Source organism: Colletotrichum aenigma (genome assembly GCF_013390185.1).
Source record: "Colletotrichum aenigma strain Cg56 chromosome Unknown KSG_Cg56_contig08, whole genome shotgun sequence".
In the NCBI taxonomy this organism is placed as follows: Eukaryota; Fungi; Ascomycota; class Sordariomycetes; order Glomerellales; family Glomerellaceae; genus Colletotrichum; species Colletotrichum aenigma.
Window position 1 is genome coordinate 187,122 of NW_023500914.1, and position 19,332 is coordinate 206,453.

Genomic DNA, 19,332 nt, shown 5'->3' on the forward strand with positions numbered 1-19,332 from the left:
TGTACAGATGATCAACAAGAAGTGCCGCCATTATGTTCTTCGTTGGCAGTGTGGATTCGGTTCGGTATCGGATCGTGAGACACCTTACATGAATGACGGAAAATCTTCGGGTGGCAAGGCAGTGGACGAAGCAGTTCACCACTGCAAAAGTAGCGATGGATCCGTGGAGGAGGGCGGTGAAAGAGGATTCTGAGGCCTTGAATGGGTGAATTTCGCATTCTCTTCTGCCCACTCCCAGGCACGCTAGGCCCGTGCTGCCGAGGTCCCACGCCAATCAGCGGGGACGGGACGGGAGCGCCCCTGGGCCACTCACTGGGCGCTGATGTTCGCTGTGGTTCCTGCGCGTCCTTCTTCCTTCCGGGCAGCTTCCAGACTGGCAGAGGGACGTCACTCGCGACAGGGGTTGGCGGCCCAAGCGGGGGATGCCCAGCTGGTGTTTCCCCCCCACTGTTTCAACCCGGAATCGACAAAGTCCCAGGTCCAGGTCCAGCTGGGTCGAGGCGAGGTCCCCTGGAGGCGTGCGCTGCGCACCGCAGAAAGGCTAAAAAGACAAGAGCAGCAGCACCGCCACGCTGCGGCAGCTGCAAACCGAAACTCAAGAGAACAGACACCGGCGCCCGTCCCCGTTCCTGGCTTCTTTTTTGTCATTCTCCCACTGCAGCCACACTTCATCCGTGTCGGAAAAGCGACAGCTGCTTGTTTCTGATCTGCTTCTCTCATACAACCGAACAGACTCCTCCATTGTCCTCGTGTGTCTTCCGGGTTGTCACTGTTGTCTCGACCACAGCACCCTGTCAACTCGCCCCATTCCGTCTCCCAGTCCAGAGGCGCATTGAGCAATGGTCCGTCAGTCGTAAAGCACTGCCAGATCACGACGAACTTGTCACCAGACACTACTGGACGTGTCCAATTTCCACGAACGAACAACCGTCCTTTGAATTCGGCTTAACCAGACTTCGTGTCGAAGTCCCCCGCCATCGACGATGGATCCTAGCAAGGAGGGGCTCCTCAACGAGGAGAAGGGCCGCCGCTCCTACGAATCCGACGATGCCTCCGACATCGACGCGACCGATTACCTCACTCACGATACCCAGAAGCAGTCCGCATTTCCCAAGCCCGCCTTCTTGTCCGGTAAACGCACCGGCGCACTCAATGCCATCAAGAATTGCTTCCGTGGCCGGTCGAAACTATGTTGGCTATTCGCAGGTGTCGTGCTCCTTATGTGGGTGGTCATTAGCGCTGGAGGAGCCGTCATGTACAAGAAATTCAAGGGTCCTCCCCCTACCGGCCTGTCACCGCCGTGGTACCCGACACCAAAGGGTGGAATATCAAAGAATTGGGCCGAGAGCTACAAGAAGGCGAGCGAAATGGTCGCCAAGATGACACTACCTGAGAAGGTCAATGTCACCACCGGAACTGGCTGGATGATGGGTCTCGCCGTTGGCACAACTGGCCCGGCTGTCCACGTTGGCTTCCCTCAACTTCAGCTGCAAGATGGGCCCCTCGGTCTCCGCTTTGCTGATAATGCGACTGCTTTCCCCGCGGGCATCACCGTTGGTGCTACGTGGAACAAAGATTTGATGTACGAGCGCGGCAAAGCGCATGGCGAGGAAGCCCGGGGCAAGGGAATCAACGTTCTACTGGGCCCATGTGTCGGCCCTCTCGGTCGCCTGCCGGCTGGTGGTCGTAACTGGGAAGGCTTTGGCTCCGACCCCTACCTGCAAGGCATTGCTGCAGCCCAGACCATCAAGGGCATCCAAGAGGAGGGTGTCATTGCTACGATCAAGCATTTCGTCGCCAACGAGCAAGAGCACTTCCGCCAGAGCTGGGAATGGGGCCTGCCCAACGCCATCTCGAGCAACATCGACGACCGAACGCTTCACGAGCTGTACGTTTGGCCATTCTTGGACGCCGTCAAGGCCGGTGTTGCCAGTGTCATGTGCTCGTACAACCAAGTCAACAACTCGTATGCCTGCGGTAACTCCAAGCTTCTGAACGGTATCTTGAAGGATGAGATGGGTTTCCAAGGTTTCGTGCAGAGCGACTGGTTGGCTCAGGTAAGGATTTTGCTTTTGTGATTTTGGATTCGAAGAGCAGTCACTGACACTCGCCTAGCGCTCTGGTGTGGGAAGCGCCCTGGCCGGCCTGGATATGTCCATGCCCGGCGACGGACTGTTCTGGGCAGACGGAAAGTCCCTTTGGGGCTCCGAGCTGACGAAGGCGGTTTTGAACGGGTCGGTTCCAATCGACAGACTCGACGACATGGTCGTGCGCATCGTTGCCTCGTGGTATCAGATGGGTCAGGACGATAAGAAGAAGTTTCCCAACGAGCTTCCCAACTTCTCCTCGTGGACCGACGATAAGATGGGAGTGCTCGCTCCTGGAAGCAAGACGCCACAGAAAGAGGTGGAAGTGAACAAGTACGTGAATGTCCAAGGCAACCATTCCGACATCGCCCGCCGGGTTGCCGCTGAGGGCATTGTCTTGCTCAAGAACAAGGACGTGCTGCCAATCAGCAGAGATGGATTCATCGACGCCAAGCGCAGACGTAACGACAAACGTCACGAAGGAAAGCTGAAGATTGGCATCTTTGGGGAGGATGCAGGCCCTGGCAAGGGCCCCAACTACTGCAAAGACCGCGCTTGCAACCAAGGTACTCTAGGCTCGGGATGGGGCAGCGGCGCTGTCGAGTTCCCTTACCTCGTGCCGCCTGTCGAGGCCCTCAAGAAGGGCTTCAAGGGCGAGAAGGTCGAGCTCTCCGAGTACCTTACCAATTCGCTCCCTTACAAGAAAGACCCTTCAATCTTGAACGACAAGGATGTATGCATCGTCTTCGCCAACGCCGATGCGGGTGAAGGTTTCGTCTCTTGGTCTGGAGTCAGCGGTGACCGCAACGACCTCAAGTTGCAGAAGGGAGGCGACGATCTCATCCTGCAGGTCGCAGACAACTGCGGTAAGAGCGATGGTAACAGCGTCGGCGGCGACACTGTCGTGGTCATTCACTCCGTCGGTCCCGTCGAGATGGAACGCTGGATTGAGCACCCTGGAGTCAAGGCTGTGCTTTATGCAAACCTTCCCGGGCAGGAGAGCGGCAACGCTCTCGCGGATGTCATCTTTGGCGACGTTAACCCCAGCGGTAAGCTGCCGTACACTATTGCCAAGTCGCTCAAGGACTACGGAGCTGCCGGGCAAATTTTGTACCTCCCCAACGGCGTCGTGCCCCAGCAAGATTTCTCCGAGGGCCTGTACATCGACTATCGCCACTTCGACAAGTTCGAGATCGAGCCACGCTTCGAGTTTGGATTCGGCCTGTCGTACACGAGCTTTGCCTTCTCTAATGTTGTCGTCGAGGAGGTGAAGCCCAAGTCTAAGCTGCCTGCCCCCCGTCCAGCCCCTGCCGCCGAGCCGCCCAAGTTCAGTGAGAAACTGCCCGACCCTAAGGAGGCCCTATTCCCTAGCGGATTCAACAAGCTCGACAAGTATGTGTACCCGTATTTGGACTCGACAGACGACGTTGTCAAGGAGCCGTACCCTTACCCTGAGGGATACGATACCAAGCAACCTCTCTCCGGCGCGGGAGGAGAAGAAGGTGGAAACCCGGACCTCTGGGAGACGTATGTCACTGTCAAGGCCGATGTGACCAACAGCGGTGCTCGTGCCGGCAAGGTCGTCCCGCAGCTCTACCTCGCGTATCCCAAGAACGTCCACGGAATCGACTTTCCAGTCAAGGTCCTCCGTGGCTTCGACAAATTCAACCTTGAAAAGGGCGAGAAGAAGACGGTCACATTCAACCTCACGCGTCGTGATCTCAGCTACTGGGACGTGCACGAGCAAAACTGGGTTATGGTGACGAGCGGACAGTACTCCTTCCTGGTCGGCGAGAGCTCACGGCAGCTGTCGAATGTTGCAAGTTGGTAACGAGGGTATGGCTTCGCTGGTAAGAAGTCGTTGTATGGTCATGAGATGAATTGAAACACAAAACGGGTTTAGGTGCATTTTTCTTGGGATAAGGTTGTTCACTTCATGGCACTGACAAATGTGTCCACGGCATGTCTATGCATCAGTATGTGTAGAGGCGAATAGAGCCAATCGATTGTTCACTGCCTATGATGTCTGCCTTCCTGAGTTCCGTATAAAGTTTCTTCCTTGGAAGATACCATCCTGCGTGGTCGGTATCTTTCCCTTCTCCTTGAAAAGTATGAGGCGTAGCCAGCGAGGTCGACTCACTTGCGGGAACCGGGCGGGGGCCCCTCGCGCACACCACACATGTACTCGGAGCAGATGAAGCCGTCTCTGTTGCCGAGGTAGCGGTCTGTGGAGTATTGTTAGCATCATTTAAACGGGAGGAGGTAGATGAAAGGCACTCACTCAGATCGATGCTGGTCGTCTGCAACTCGCCCTGGTTGTCCTTGCACTCGCACTGGAGGTAGCTGGTGGTGCGGGCGCGGCGCTGGCACGAGACGCACGAGGACGAGAAGTAGCCCTCACGCTGGTAGACGAGGCGGCCGCCGACGTTGCCGAGCATGTGGTCGAGGCCGATGCGGGACCAGTACATGTTTCCGCGGCCGCGGGCGCGGCAGCGGGCCCAGAGGACGTTGTTGGCGTCCCAGACCTGCCAGGCGGAGCAGGTCTTGATGAAGCCGGCGGCGGGGTCGGAGGCCGGGGCGAGGGTGTCGTCGTCGAGGTTGTTGTCGTCGAGGGGGGAGCGCGGGCTGGTGGCGGTGATGTCGACGACGGTGATGGAGGGGTGGGTGTGGGTGGTGGTCGAGTTGGGGCTGGCGAGGGCGATGTTGCTGGCGAGGGTGGTGTTGGTGAGGGCCTTGGAGAGAATGGTCTTAGAGAGGCCAGTCTGGGGAATCTCGGTCTCGGGACTGGCGAGCTTGGCCTTGCTGTTGGTGCCCTGAGACTTGGGGGTGTCTGTGGGGAGCCACCAGATGTGACTGGTGAGGTGAGTGGTGTTGCTGAGACGAGGGTTCTTGATCAAGGAGGGCTCCTCAACCGTGGCAGTGACCGTGGCGGTGGTCGTGATGGTCGTCTTGATCTTGATGACCGTGGTTTTCAGGCCATTAGTGCCATTAATGATGGTGGTGTTGCCCGCGTTGATGAGGAGAGGAAGTCCTCCGAGGAGGTAGATCGTGGCGACGCGGAGGTTCATCTTGACCATGGGATGATTGTGTGTGGTGTGTTGGTATTGTTGTTGTGAAGGAATTCACTTGTTTTGTGAAAACCTGTGGTGTTGTGGTGAGGTCTGTTTTCAGTGGAAATGACGCAAAGGAAGAAGAGTCTTTTGTAGAGATGGAAGAGCTTTGAAAACTCTGCCTTGGGTGAAGGTGAGATTATTTTACCTTGGAAAGGTAGGAACGATCTGGGGTAGAAGAACAATAAAGAAAGCAGGCAATGTGAGATTGCTTGCTAGGAGGGTGAAGAGTTTTCATCTGAGGTGAATTATCTACAATTCACCCAGACCAGGAGGGTAGGTGGTCAAAGTCAGTTGCTCTTTCTACTTGTAAATATCTATGGATGCTTCTTCTTTTCCACTGGCTTCCTAGTATATCTTGTCTCCTGTTTTGTTCCATGCTTTTCCTCCTCTCACCCCTATTCTTGACCTATTGTGAAGCAAAACATCACAACCCAAGCACTACCCTCAACACCACCCAAAATGGCCAAACTCATACTTTCAGGCATCCTTCTTGCCTTTGGCATTTCCAAGGTCACCGAGGCCGGCTTCCTCGACGATGGCTGTGGCTATCTCAACGACGGCCCTCAATTCAACCTCCGCGATGACGGCAGTATCACCACCTACTGCAACGAGAAGATTTGCGGTGCCACTTCCTTCAGCGTCATTAACCTCAACGACTGCATCTCCAACGTCCTCGGTGACTTGGAGATCAAGCCTGAGCACCACAAGACGTGAGTGCTCCCCTCATCGTCACTACGGCCCACCAATTGAGTGCCAAACGACTGACGTCCACATAGGGGCGACTTCTGGAAGACTTGCAAGGACTGCGGTGCCGACAGCTGGGACGGCCTCAAGTGCCAGTGCGAGACTCTCGACGGCACGTACAAGGAGACCCATATCAACCTCAGTAAGTGCGATGTGCAATTTCTTCCTGCCCAGAGTCGACCTTTGCTAACAAAACTACTAGACGAGGTCCTCGACAACTGGAATGGCTACCTCAGCTGCGGCGGCGGCATCTCGGACTGCAACCGGATCAAGTGGGCTTGCAAGCCTGAGGACTGGTGGCCCGAGGGTGCGCCTCCCAAGATCTACACTACGGACTGCGACATCTGGTCCTAGACCTTACGAAAAACCTGCAAATCCTTTCCCTCCACAGCGATTATGCGAAGTGGCTCTGAACTGGCAGTTGAACATTTGCTCATCTTGAAGAAAGATGAATGGCGTATTGGAAAGGGTGCTTTAGACCTGGCCTGTTAATGGGGCAAATTTGGCTGTGGCTTTTGGAAGAACTTAGGGGGTATAATCATCAGCGCAGTTCAAGCTTCTGGTTTTGCTTTCTTAGATAATAGATACTGGAGTTTCGACGAAGTTTTGACCATATCTTGATGAATCGCCGAGAGAAGCGAAGCACACGACCTATTCCGAAAGAGAGTCGTTGTGCGACAGAGGCCTCTCGTTCACGGCCATAGTGATGTCAGTGAAGCCATTCTGAAACTACCGGCGCTTTCCGGAGGTGGTCAGCCAGACTGCGGCGACCGGATATTTTGAAGTGAGGTAAGCGGAGTAGACATATTCGACGGCGATCGGTGACCTTCCACTCTCATCGGCTCCATAAGCGGAGTTGCCCGACGACGATAGGCGACAGCGTGGCAGCAGTCAGACGCGATTTGACTTGCAAGTAGCGGCCCACGTGACAAGTGAGGCGAGTGAGCTCACGTTACACACCGGTTAGGGGATGTGGGGGCCGAAAAAAAAAAAGACATGACGCTGGAGGAGAAGCGATGAGATTCAAAAGTTCTGGCTTACGGATCGTTGTGCATGATGCCGAGTGCTGACACAGCGCTGGCCGGTGTGTCGGTGGACGTCAACATATTCTGCCTGCCAAGTGAATGAGACAGATTAGGAAGGTTGGTTTTCGCCGCAATTCCTGACTGCAGCAAACTGGATTCGCACTCTTGGTGATCACAGTGAAGCCGGTGGGTTGTGTGAGATGTGCGTGAGAGACGCCAGGGACGCGAAGCGCTCGTTTCGTTGGCGCACTGTAAGCAGTGGGTTTGTTTGGGCGTCACTCGTTGTTGTTCAGTAACAGACCTCGGCAAACAAGGGCGGAAACAACCATTGAGTTCGCGGCGGCTAAGCGTCCCGTAAACCAACGAGGAAAGAAACGTCGACATGCACGGTTGAGAAATGATACCGGATGTAGAGCGTTGAATCGGAGAGATATTCCTGTCTCTGCCGGATTTCCAGGAATGGGGGGGCTGAGGCCGAACCTTGAGCCACTTTTCTCGGGGCAAGCCACATCCGGCAGCCAATGGCATGGTTCCTACTCGGACTTTGAGGGTACCTGATTGGAGTCCCAAACGGCAAGAGCTTTTATAGTGGAGACTTCCTGGTTAGTGCAGGTACGTATCTTGAGTGGGTGTGGCGCAGGCCCATCCAAGTCCGGGACCTGCCTTGTTTCAGTGGTCCTCTCACGCTGTGTCTTTCCACTCTTTTTAGGATCCCGCACCTTGTTTCCCGCGCTTGTTTTCCTTCCATTTGCTGAATCCAGTTACTGTGATGGCTTCCTCACATTCCATCCCGTCTTCTTCCCGCGTACCGCAGCAAACCACACTGCCGACACCGCTCCCGCGCTTAGAATCCCACTCCCATCTCTTGGCCAAAGACGGCCCCTCCGCTGGTTCAACCGGTATGGCGCTTGTTCGGGCCTTGTGACCCTTCGCGGATCGTGGATCACATGCCATCCGCAGGTGAGAGCAAGTCTGCCTCGCCAAAATTCAACACGAGCTTCCTGAATCCACCGCAATGCCTCACCCTTGCATTGATATCGCCAAACTCTACTCTACTCTACCCCACTCTACCCAACTTCAGTCGGTGCTGACGTTCCTTTCTCGGAAGACATACCATGAGGCCGACTATGATCTGCGAGCGGGCCTAGGTCCGTGATCGACCGGCCCAATATGTTGATCAATCTACCACCAAGGTGTGTGATCAAGTTTCAGCTGCAACAGCCTCACATTCAGCACCACGTTTTCGCCAACCGAGAAACAGCTCGCTGGAAATGGCATTGGCCATCATTCTGACGCACCGCCAGGGTGCCGCAGGTCATTTCAGGCCTTGCAAGACTCCAGAGCCACATCGTTCCTGTTTCTGTCATCGGCCTTTGGTATGGCAACACAACACCACCAGATGCCCGATCTGAACCTGCTGTCACCTTCTGAATGACTGCGTTTTCCCACACCTTGAACCGCATCCAGCATTTAGCAGTTTGTGCCGAGGCCAAGTCCGAAGTCAGTCATACCAGGTGCGGGACAGCTGATACCCAAACTGGCCAGCCTGTGGTCTCATTGGCAAAACCACCACCCTTCAGCCCTATCGCATCCTCCCCGCATATGCAAGCCAAGGACACCCCGTCACTTGGGGAATTGGGATGACATATCCCGCGGGAACATGACTTGCGATATTCGGACGACACTGTCACACCAGCGAGTCGGTATCCTACTGAGTTTTATGATACGATCAACTTTCTGAACACGATGCTCAACAGTGATCGCCGATATCCGCACCGTCGTCATTGTGGGTCTTCTCCACCGTTCCGTCTCGTCGCCGCTCCTGTCCCGGCTGTCTGCGGCGTGAACTCCGACGGTTGAATTCGCGTTCGCTTGCCACCGCCCGAACACCGCGCAAACCTCGTGTCTGCACGATAGATGCAAATTTCCATGAGCGACCTTATGTCCATCTTGATAAGATTGTTTCATATGCCAACATGCTCCGGACCGACGGGCTGCCAAGGGCAAAAGTCCTCTGGGCCCCGTGCCAGCTGCAGAGCCACGGTCTGGTCTTGCTGCAGTGCAGTGCGTCCTACACCGGCCACCTAATCCGCAATGTCCACATCCACCTGCATACATCTCCAAAGTGTTTGGATCAATCAGAGTCTGAACATGGCTGGTCGTGAGCGACCGTTGCGCGCCATGCCACGGACTTGCCAACCGCTAAAATCTCACCTATGCGCATCGCCTTTCACTCGGGACCCAACGACGAGCTGTTTCGTGCTGACCTCGTCCCGGAGCACCCTTTCAACTATGAGCCATCGTAATATCTGCCTGTAGGGCTGCATCGCACACCCTTGCACGCGGTCTGTCACATCCCAGGACGTGCATCATGGCTGCCCACCCGTCCCGGCAGCTGGGTTTCGCACAACCACGATCGCATCGTCATTGTCCAGGGTGACTCCCAGAAACCCGCGAAGACAAAAATATGTTTCCTTTGTAAGCATGTATTCGGCCGAGCACCGGTCCTGCTCCTGCCAATCATCGGCTTGAATTGCTTCTTCTCTCTCATCGCTCCACAGAGGCCGCACCCCCCTGCCGTCCCGAACTCGACATCCGAACATGCTCAGAACTCACTACAATCTACCCACAGCCGGTTTTCTGGGACGGCGTCGGCAAGGGGTCGGAGGGCTGCTGGCCACCCGTTTGAGTGCTCCTTGTCCAAGCCCGTCTTAGCTCGTGGCTCGACCTCGTCGACCTCTACCTTCGGGAGCCATCAATCAGCCCCATCCCCAGCCCCGTTACACAGACTTTGGACTGTCATGTATCCCGCGTTTAGAGCCTCGGAGTTCACACTCATACGACTGGCGCGGTGTTAGGGGTGGACACGTGTGGCTTAGACTTCCCGCTCCCGTCTTCCGTTGACCACGGACGTCTGTTGTTATGTTTAAACTGTCATCTTTTTGTTTCCAAACAATCATGATTGCCATACATTTGACCATACAGAGCGTCTCTGATATCCATAATCAGCCACCTTGGCATTCATTGCATGAAAACCTCTCGGTGTTACTCACACATGAATCTCTCACTTCTGACTGAAGCTCAAGGGTGGCTCTGCGAATGCATGTTCACATCATCGTCATACGCTCTCTCCGTTTACCTTCGCTCCGGACATCACTTTGCCAACTGTGGACACCAGTCTTACCATTCTGGCGGCTATCTGCGATCTTCTCTGAGCACCGACGTCACTCGGCATAGAGCTTCGTTGGCCGGAAAGACCCCTGGCTGCCTCCTTTGGACGATCTGAACACCCTCTGAACAGCTTCTTGGAGCTGAACGCCTGCCGTGATGAGCCCGACATCCGAAGAAGCATCGGAGCTGGATATATCATCGAGCTCGCCCGACTTCAAGTCCTGGTCTCGAAGCAGCAGCATCACCAGCAGACACACCAACATCACTGAAGTCAACGGCCCCCTCGAGGACGCCGAGTTCACATTCCAAGACATCCTGTCTTCTTTCTCATCATCCCGCACCACTCAGAAGTCGTGTTCTTCCCGCACGCCACCAACAATGTCTTCGTCACGTTCCGGCCGTTCAGGAGGTTCATCCAGCCACCGCAGCTCCAAGAGTAGCAAGAAGCCAAGGGCGGTCCAAGTTAGTGAAGGCCTCTTCTTTGTACTATCGTCCCGTCCTGTCCCTACTCATCCTTCCTTCCCTTCTGCCTCGGACAGAACCCAACCTTCTTCATGATCGCTGCATGCGCGCTTCATCCGAGATACCATACTGACAGAACCTTACAGCGCTCCGTTCAGCAGCTCATCGAGTCGCTCGAAACCCACCGGGTAAACACCCTTACAGAGCTCTGCCGGATCGAGCGCGTGGCCGCCACCTGCGAGAACGAAGAGGACGCCGTCGCCTTCCAGGGCCCCATGACGGCGGCCTGGGACTACTACGTCAACAGCAACCAGCTCCTGAGCGAGCTGCGCGGGATGACGCGCAGCTACCCGATCTGCAGCGACATCCTCTACGACGCCCACGTCCGCGTGCGCAGCGACCCGAACTCGAACAAGAGCTGGAACCTGGCGTGGCTCTGCTTGACCAAGATCCAGGAAGAGTGCGTAGACCTCGCACACGTGTAGATGATTTCCCCGAGAGCTTTGGAGCTGACGCATACTCGCAGTGGCCTAGTTGACGGATACGCCGGCGTCGAGGCCGTGAAGCCTGAGATGTGGGGAGGCCGCGAGCCCTCGGCGGAGGAGGCGGAACAGCTCAAGGCGTGCTTCGTGTACGAATGGAACAAGGCCTTGAGTGCCATGCTCAGGCACTGGGCCGTCGATCCGGTCTGGTACTAGAGGTAGGCTCGGCGCCGCGCAGGTGGTGGCGCATGTGCGGGCTCGGGGATAAGAAATGACGGCGACGGTGATGATTGGTGTATGAGTATAGGCGGCGGCGCATTTTACAGGTATCTTACCTTGCAGCATGGGAGGATAGCGAGCGACATTCTTCGAGCGACATCGGCATCAGCATCAGCATCGGCATCGGGGGAGCGAGCATCAGCGTCGCATTGACATCTTACACCTCTCCGTCTCACGACGAATTCAATCATGGTCTATTCTCTTTCTCATATTTCATCTACGGCATTTTCCTTTCATGGTCTTTCACGGTGGGATGGGTTTGGGCTGGACACAGGACTGCTGGCAAGTCCTTAGGTTTCCATAGCGATAGAGGAGAGGTTTCAATTCAAGTCCTTTTTATTTCCGGCATACTTTCCGTTTGGAATCCAGAAACTGAACGTTCCGGCGGTCTTTGGACCTGCGCCCGCTTATCCAACGGGGCGGGAGCGGACCGACCAAACCCACCGCCGCCGGGTTCCGGCCCCACCGGCGATCCGTCGGCGTCCCGGATCCTTAACTTTGACAGCTCATCCAACCAGGCGGTGTCGAGACAGGGATTGCGAGCCAGATCAGGCAACACGATCTACACGGCTCCTTCATCCTGATTTGAACGCGCGGAGGTTACAGCCCTGCCATGCGCCCCTCTTGGCCCGCATGTTGAAGCTGGCCAAGACCCTAGGGATCAAAGACGAAGAAGTGCAAAATAGATTGGCGGAGGGGAAACATGGGGGTCACAAGGGATCAGGTGCCCTGGTCTAGAGGCGTCCTTTGAGTGGGATGAATTGTTACCCCAAATATTGCGCTTGGCGTTGGAGATGCCAAGAGGAGGCTTAAAGAGCTGTGCCGTTGGGGTTCGACTTCATCCCCTTTCCATCTGCAAAGCATCTTCTAGTTCAAATTGGATCAATCATTGTCTTGTGAAAGCTCTATAGTTCAAAGTGCTGCTGACATTGAGGAGTAAGCACTCTACGAGATGTTTGGATGATATCATTCAGACTCTGGGGGCTTGCGTCAGCAGTATCGCCTGCGGACTTTGTTCGACGTGACGAACTCCGACTCCGTTTTGATAACAGGATTCAAATGGAGCCTTTTGATCATATGGGTGGAATTGAGATTCTCGATGCCACGGCACATCGTTCTGATATGCTAGTTGTCTCAGCTATCTTATTTCTCCTGAGTTTGCCCTCGTAGCCGCAGTTTTCACCTTGATCTCTGTTGTTGGCCTCCTTGTAGTTCTTGTCCACTGGTAGCACAGCCGTCAAAAGTTATATAAGCCGAAGTCTCCAGTAAGTCAATTAAAACCGAGACAGAAGCACATATCACTTTGGGAACAGATCAAACATTGAAGTCATGACACATTAGTCAAATCTCATTACCGACTATACAGCTACACGCTAACATACAACCCCTTAGAACACATAGCGGAACGACAGGTTCTCCCTGTCCGTCATGTCCTCAAACGCATGAGCGGTGTAGTCGGGAGACGCCTCCGCGACGCCCGAGGCGGCCATCTCATCTCTCTTCTTGTTTTGCCTTGTGAGGTGGATCCTGAGCCCGATGATGATCAGGATGAGCAGGGCGTAGCAGCCGAGGTGGGTCGCGAAGGCGATGAAGTAGCGCGGGGCGTTCCAGCTGAGGAAGACCTGGGGCCCGATGGCGTTGCCGGTGGCCCAGATGATGAAGTTGAGGGCGACGGCGATCTGCTTCTTGGTCTGGCCGGCGATGTTGCGCGAGATGAGGGAGAGCGCGAGGGTCTGGGCGGACCAGAAGGAGAGGGTGATGTAGTAGCAGATGAGGAGGCCGATGTGCTGTGAGAAGGTCTTGTTGGGGAGGGTCATGAGGAGGACGGTGCCGACGACGGAGCTGAATGTCTGGTTAGCAGGTGTTTCTCTGCGACATGTGGTTTAGGGGCAGGGGACTTACGGGACGCAGAAGCCGAGCATGACGTAGAGGTTCTGACCCGTCTTCTTGACCAACCAGACGGATCCGAGGAGCACAAAGATGATGTAGAAACCGAGGACCATGGCGAGGAGCTGCACCTCGAGCGTGCTGAAGCCGAAGCTCATGATGATGATGTTCGCAAAAGCACCCAGGCCGGAGGTGGGCAGGGTGGTGCACAGCGCAATGAGGGCGTATCCCCAGACCTGGGGATCCGTGAGGGCTTCGACAGCCTGTTCACGCTTGAACTTCTTGTTCTGGATACCGGTCTGGTTGTCCCTCACACGCTCGACCATCTCCCTCTTCTCCTGCTCGGTGAAGCACTTGGCGCGCATGGGGGAATCGGGCATCCAGAAGAGGACGAAGACGCCAAAAATGACGGAGATGACGCCGTAGACGAGGAACAGCCACTGCCATGACTTGAGGGGCCCGGTCTTGATATGGGTGAAGCAGTACGCGAGGAGACCGCCGACGATCTGCTGGGCGCCGTTCATCATGTACCAGTACGTCACGCGGGAGGCCTGCTCCTCGCGGCGGTACCACAGCGAGGAGAGGATGACGAAGGCGGGCTGGCAGGCGGATTCGAAGATACCCAGGAGAGTACGGACGACCACGAGGCCGGTGAAGTTCGTGCAGGCGGCGTGGCAGGCGAGGACGGCGCCCCACGCGATGATGGAGAATGAGAGGTATTTTGCGATGGGGAGACGGGCGATCAAGTAATTCTGCGGCCATTCTACGAACAAGATGGCCTGGGATGGTTGTTAGCTCGTTCAGTCTTGTTGTGGTGGTGGCTATGGTTATGGCCCAAGAGTTGGCTGCAGTGTAATACGGTTGAGACTTACAATGTAGATACAGGTCGTGAGCCAGGAGAACTGCTGTCCCACAAGGCCGGTGTCTTTCTGCAGTCCCATGACGGAGGCGAAGGACATTGTCCCCTTGTCGATGGCCTGGAGGAAGTAAGTGCAGATCATGACGAGGAGGATGCGGCGGTCGATCTTCTTGCGGAGCTCGTCGCTGCGCTCCTTGGAGACGGTGATGTCGCCGCCGATGTACTGCGAGAGTTCGTTGTCGACATTTTCGAGGCGGGTTGCTTGCGCCTTCTCGTACGAGGGTGCGCGTTCGAGCTCGGTGAGAGTGGGCTTGGCCCCAGGGGCGTCGTTCACCTCTTGGGAGGCCATGCTGTGATGATGTGTTTGATGAGAACGACTACACTTAAGAGCCGATATGAGGTTCAAATCACCGATGACTTCTCCGAAGACCTTGAAGTCACACTCTCAAAAGGGTGAAGAAAGTGAGTGACCTGGAGAAGAGAGTCCAGACGGGACGGATGCTACCCAGTTCTATATAAGAGCAGATCAGGGTGGAGTATGAGGTGATGAGTGTGCCTGGCTTTGGATATCGCCCTTTCTTGTTCGGGTCGCTTGTCAAACCCCGGATCTAACCCTCACTCTCTCCTCATTCTTACCCCAAGATTTCCTGTTGGGAGGCGCGTGTTCCCCAGTGGGGAGGGTTCGGTCCCCCGCGAAAAGGGACGACGAGAGCGAACAGGAACCCCCACGAAGCTCGGGGAGAAGGGACGTCTGCGATTCGAGGATGCCTGGGTCAGGAACTTGCGACAGCCAACAGGACGAAGGAGAGAGGTGGGTTCACTTGGGGCATCATTCGACCGAGATGGGCGACGAGGCGTGGTCTGAGTCTCACACGCCCCTTTGGACCTTCCCAAACTCCTAATATCTGGAGACCAGGAGACGGAAATAGACCGCAGATTGGATGGGAGGCTTGCACCATGGTATCCATCACCTATGGGTAGGACGGCACGAGTCAAGTTTGGGGTTGGTTGGGGAGCCGGTTGATATGGGGACTGGGGGCCCACGGGGTTGGTACGGGGTGACGGCGGGCGTGAGTGCATTGCTCAAGGCATGGTTCAGACGGTGGACACGGCTAGTTTTTTTGTTTCTGGCTGCGCGTTGCAAGGGTTGCGAGGCAATCCTGGCAATGGAGCGTCTACGGCTTCTGTGTTTGGATCTTGGGGGATTTGTCGCCAGTCGCAGACTCTGCGTTGACATGTCTCACTTCAATCGGGTTTTCTTCACCGAGGAGAGAACAAGACTGATGGAAAGAGGCTCTTTGCCAAGACGGGCGGTCTACGGCACTGAACGAAAGGGCAAGGGGAAGACCTCTGGGCAGATGTAAATCTGGCGAGTCGGCTCGGCTTTTAGGGGGTGTCATCGACAGGGGATGGGATTGGCTTGGTATGAGGGGAGGGGTGCGACGGTGATGGGATCAGGGCGGGTTGAGCCTGAAAGGTGTCTCTAGCGTCGGCGAATGCCCGCGCCCTTCGTCTTGGAAAAGCTTGATGGGGCGTGCGGCTGCCTCGGAGTGCTTTCTTGGCAGGTCAATGTTAAGCCGCATAGTGCTGTCATTTCTTGACGCCTGAATAGAACTTGGTGATAGGTCACATGGGGATGCGAGAGTTATGGCGACTGGCCGGGGATTGAGCCAGGGGTTTTGGGGGCTGGGAGAAATGGAGGTGAACAAGGAGAGAGAGAACATGTGCTGTGATGATTTCTATATCGTTGCAAATCAAGTATGACATGAAGCAAATCGAATAGGCGTTCTCAGATGTCCATGGATAAGGTAGTAACGGTTTCTTTCGTTTCTGTGTGATGTAGGGCTATGCTGTGTTGGGGGCGGGTCTCCAGCGAACACGGTTTAAGCATCGCGAGGATGACCAACGTTCCGGAATTGCAATTAAAGCACATTAGCACCTTGTCCAGTGGATTTATCCGGTCTAGTCCGCTCAACCACACTCCGCCCGACTCCGCGTTGGAATTGTGCTTGAGTCGGGTCGAGTTGTGCGTATCGCTTTGGTCAGCAGAAGTGCTGTACATAGACTAGACTCCTGTCTCTCTCCGCAACCGCAACCTGGGGGAAATGGGGGGGAAGCCCGCTGTTTCCCCTCAAATCTCCTCCGTCTCCCTCCTTCTCTCCAGACTCTCTCCATCTTTTCACCGCAGACGTGAGTGCGGAGATGACTTCCCCAAACCCCAGGCCGCGTGAGTTGAAAAAAAACAGGGGCTGTGGATGATTGGCCGCCGGCGAGCCTCGTACCGGGCGAGGGCCACACAGGGGTCATCCAGTGCGGTCTGGTCAGGTTGGGAGAGGACGACCTCCAGGCCAAACCGCAAACGACGACGAGAAAATCGGGGAAGACTCCACCGGCGCGGGGTAACCAGCCCGGGGCGCGGGGGAGGAGGACCCGAGATGGAGCCGAGTCGCAGCGTCGGTGGCCACCCGAAGTGGGTCGGCCCCGGTTCACCCGACCCAAACCTCAACCGTCCCTCAGTGTTTCCTAGAGTACTGCATCATTACAGCGGGATATACCCAGCCAACCAATCCACGGAAATAACAGCTGGATGCCATGCCTCGTGGGATCCCTCGTGCGTCTTTCTAGCCTCATAGCACATTGGACTGTGGGGTTCTCAAGACCAGCGGAAACCGCAAGCACTCCTAGGACGGCGCATCTTTTAAAAGTCTTGGCCTTTATACACCTCGGCCTGCATCACGCCGAACGCATTCATGCCCCCGGCTCTCTTCGTCCACGTACCCCTGACACCTGCTGTGCATTTTGATCATTTCGCCGAAGCCCTGCCACTTCAAAAGGGTTTCTGCGGCCGGCGTTAAAGAAGAGAGCTGGTGTCATCGCGTGTCGTATTCACACTTGTCCACTGTCGTCATCCTTCGCCAAACGGAACGGAAACCAGGCCGGTCGTTGCGTGAAACCCTCGACACTGCACTTCCCGTGATTCGAACTCTCCCAAGGTAAGTCGCGATTGAGGGCAAACCACGTTCCAACCGTCTTTGGCCGGCGATCGGAGCTACCCCGCCTCACTTTGAAAACCCGAAACTCGGTCACTAACTCATTGAACAGCAAGCCATTGAAACTTGCCGTTTAATACAACACCCCCAAAAACCGCCAAAATGCCCGCCGAGCTTCACGGCGTCAAGTCCGCCGATGTCCACAAGCAGGTCAAGCAGCTCATCCACGAGCTGGTGAACATCAAGGACACGACGGGCGAGTTCCTCATGACGCTGGCCGACGGCCGCATCATCGACACCAAGGGCTGGAACGACTGGGAGTGGACACACGGCATCGGCCTGTACGGCATCTGGAAGTACTACGAGCTGACGGGCGACGACGAGTGCCTCAAGACCATCGAGGACTGGTTCCGCAACCGCTTCGACGAGGGCCACAAGGGCAAGAACATCAACACCATGGCCGTCTTCCTGACGCTCGCCTACGTCTACGAGAAGACGGGCAACGAGACGTACCGCCCCTGGCTCGAGAGCTGGGCCGAGTGGGCCTACCACGACCTGCCGCGCACAAAGTACGGCGGCATGCAGCACATCACCTACCTCGAGGTCAACGACCAGCAGCTGTGGGACGACACGCTGATGATGACCGTCATGCCGCTCGCCAAGATCGGCCTCGTGCTCAACCGCCCGCACTACGTCGAGGAGGCCAAGAAGCAGTTCCTCATCCACCTGCAGTACCTCTTCGACGCGCCGACGGGGCTCTTCTTCCACGGCTGGACCTTCCATGAGGGCGGCCACAACTTTGCGCGCGCCCGCTGGGCCCGCGGCAACAGCTGGGTGACCATCGTCATCCCCGAGTTCATCGAGCTGCTCGACCTCGGCCGCGACGAAGCGCTGCGCGCGCACCTCGTCAACACGCTCGACGCGCAGGTCAACGCGCTCGTGCCGCTGCAGGCGGAGAGCGGGCTGTGGAGGACGCTGCTCGACGTGCCCGAGGCGGAGGGCTCGTACGTCGAGGCCAGCGCCACGGCCGGGTTCGCGTACGGCATCCTCAAGGGGCAGCGCAAGAAGTACATTGGCAAGGAGTACGAGGAGACGGCGATCAAGGCCGTCAGGGCGGTGCTGGAGAACATCAGCCCCGAGGGCGAGCTGCTGAACACGTCGTTCGGCACGGGAATGGGGCACGATCTGCAGCATTACAAGGACATCCCGCGGACGAGTATGCCGTACGGCCAGGCCATGGCCATGATGGCGCTGGTCGAGTTCTTGCGGGTCTACTATTGATGTAATGATACCATGCTGAAAATGAAAATGAATTGAATGAGCCAACGACTGCGTCTTCTGCCATGTGAGTTGTTTCCAGAGTTCGGGCCGGGTTCACCGGCTGGATTGCCGTAAGAGCGTAGGTAGTGGGCCTCGATGACCGAAAGCCGGCCTCTTGCCAAAGGAAGGCGAGGCGCTTCCCGCGCCGAGACGCGTCCACATGGGGGTCATCGTCTTTCGGCTGATCATCGACCGACGACACCACTCCCCGGTCTCCCGGGCTGTCCGCAAGGCACAAAGAGTTTGCGACCCTTCATGTTGGAGCGGCAGACCCTGGGATTGGGGTAGCCTTGTCTTTGTCGACCCAGAAGTCTGTGACACTGGGGAACATGCATCTGCAGGTCGGCCGAGCCACCGAGTTTTGACAACGATGTGGTTGGTTGTCGAAGAATCCCGGAGGTGTGGTTCGCGGGGAAGATCTCGGGGCTCTCTCCTGACTGCTGCTTACCGCATGTAATTGATGTTCGGCATTCAGATTCTTGAGGTGACACGACGCAAGCCCTGGCAGGTTCGGCATGAAATGGTGCCAATTGCGAACGGACAACTCGGTAGATGTTGTTCAAGTGTTCCAGAGGGGTTCGGTGATGCTATGAAGAAGGCACGAGGTTCCGGTTGAATACAGCCCGAGGCATGCTCGTCTGGTGTGATGCCATGTGGTGTTTGTTCCATCCGAACTCGTGAGGTGTGATGATGCTTGTCTGAGATTACATATAATCATAGTCGCAGCCACCATGGCTTCCACGTTCATGACGAGGTCGACAGTTTCTTGGCACGGGTCTTCTCAACCTGCGAACTTGGTTGTCTCGGATGGATGTTCAACCTGAGTCTGCGGCCCCATGTGAACGAGACTTTGTTTGACAAAGCAGATGTGTCTGGTGAGAAATGATCAGTTCTCTGACAGAGGCAACGACAG

The 19,332-nt window shown here is 56.1% G+C and overlaps 6 protein-coding genes across 6 annotated transcripts; 4 read left to right on the forward strand and 2 right to left on the reverse strand.

The window, feature by feature from the left end:
- Positions 1–983: 983 nt before the first annotated feature.
- bglE (putative beta-glucosidase E) lies at positions 984–3,918 on the forward strand (the record flags this gene model as incomplete). The annotated part of the gene is made up of 2 exons (XM_037326843.1): positions 984–2,057; positions 2,116–3,918. The coding sequence occupies 2 exons, from the start codon at positions 984–986 to the stop codon at positions 3,916–3,918; spliced, it is 2,877 nt and encodes a 958-aa protein (XP_037174480.1).
- Positions 3,919–4,097: 179 nt separating this feature from the next.
- CGCA056_v011598 (uncharacterized protein) lies at positions 4,098–5,155 on the reverse strand (the record flags this gene model as incomplete). The annotated part of the gene is made up of 3 exons (XM_037326844.1): positions 4,098–4,104; positions 4,228–4,312; positions 4,369–5,155. The coding sequence occupies 3 exons, from the start codon at positions 5,153–5,155 to the stop codon at positions 4,098–4,100; spliced, it is 879 nt and encodes a 292-aa protein (XP_037174770.1).
- Positions 5,156–5,659: 504 nt separating this feature from the next.
- Positions 5,660–6,298, forward strand: CGCA056_v011599 (uncharacterized protein; the record flags this gene model as incomplete). Its single annotated transcript, XM_037326845.1, has 3 exons — positions 5,660–5,910; positions 5,977–6,086; positions 6,147–6,298. The coding sequence occupies 3 exons, from the start codon at positions 5,660–5,662 to the stop codon at positions 6,296–6,298; spliced, it is 513 nt and encodes a 170-aa protein (XP_037174475.1).
- A 3,998-nt stretch (positions 6,299–10,296) lies between these two features.
- On the forward strand, positions 10,297–11,300 carry CGCA056_v011600 (uncharacterized protein; the record flags this gene model as incomplete). Its single annotated transcript, XM_037326846.1, has 3 exons — positions 10,297–10,602; positions 10,749–11,062; positions 11,129–11,300. 3 exons carry the CDS (start codon positions 10,297–10,299, stop codon positions 11,298–11,300), a joined length of 792 nt encoding a protein of 263 aa, XP_037173873.1.
- A 1,451-nt stretch (positions 11,301–12,751) lies between these two features.
- CGCA056_v011601 (Thiamine pathway transporter THI73) lies at positions 12,752–14,458 on the reverse strand (the record flags this gene model as incomplete). Its single annotated transcript, XM_037326847.1, has 3 exons — positions 12,752–13,205; positions 13,266–14,029; positions 14,123–14,458. The coding sequence occupies 3 exons, from the start codon at positions 14,456–14,458 to the stop codon at positions 12,752–12,754; spliced, it is 1,554 nt and encodes a 517-aa protein (XP_037173872.1).
- Positions 14,459–17,261: 2,803 nt separating this feature from the next.
- Positions 17,262–18,380, forward strand: yesR (Unsaturated rhamnogalacturonyl hydrolase YesR; the record flags this gene model as incomplete). Its single annotated transcript, XM_037326848.1, has 1 exon — positions 17,262–18,380. The coding sequence occupies one exon, from the start codon at positions 17,262–17,264 to the stop codon at positions 18,378–18,380; it is 1,119 nt and encodes a 372-aa protein (XP_037173871.1).
- Between the last annotated feature and the right edge of the window lie 952 nt (positions 18,381–19,332).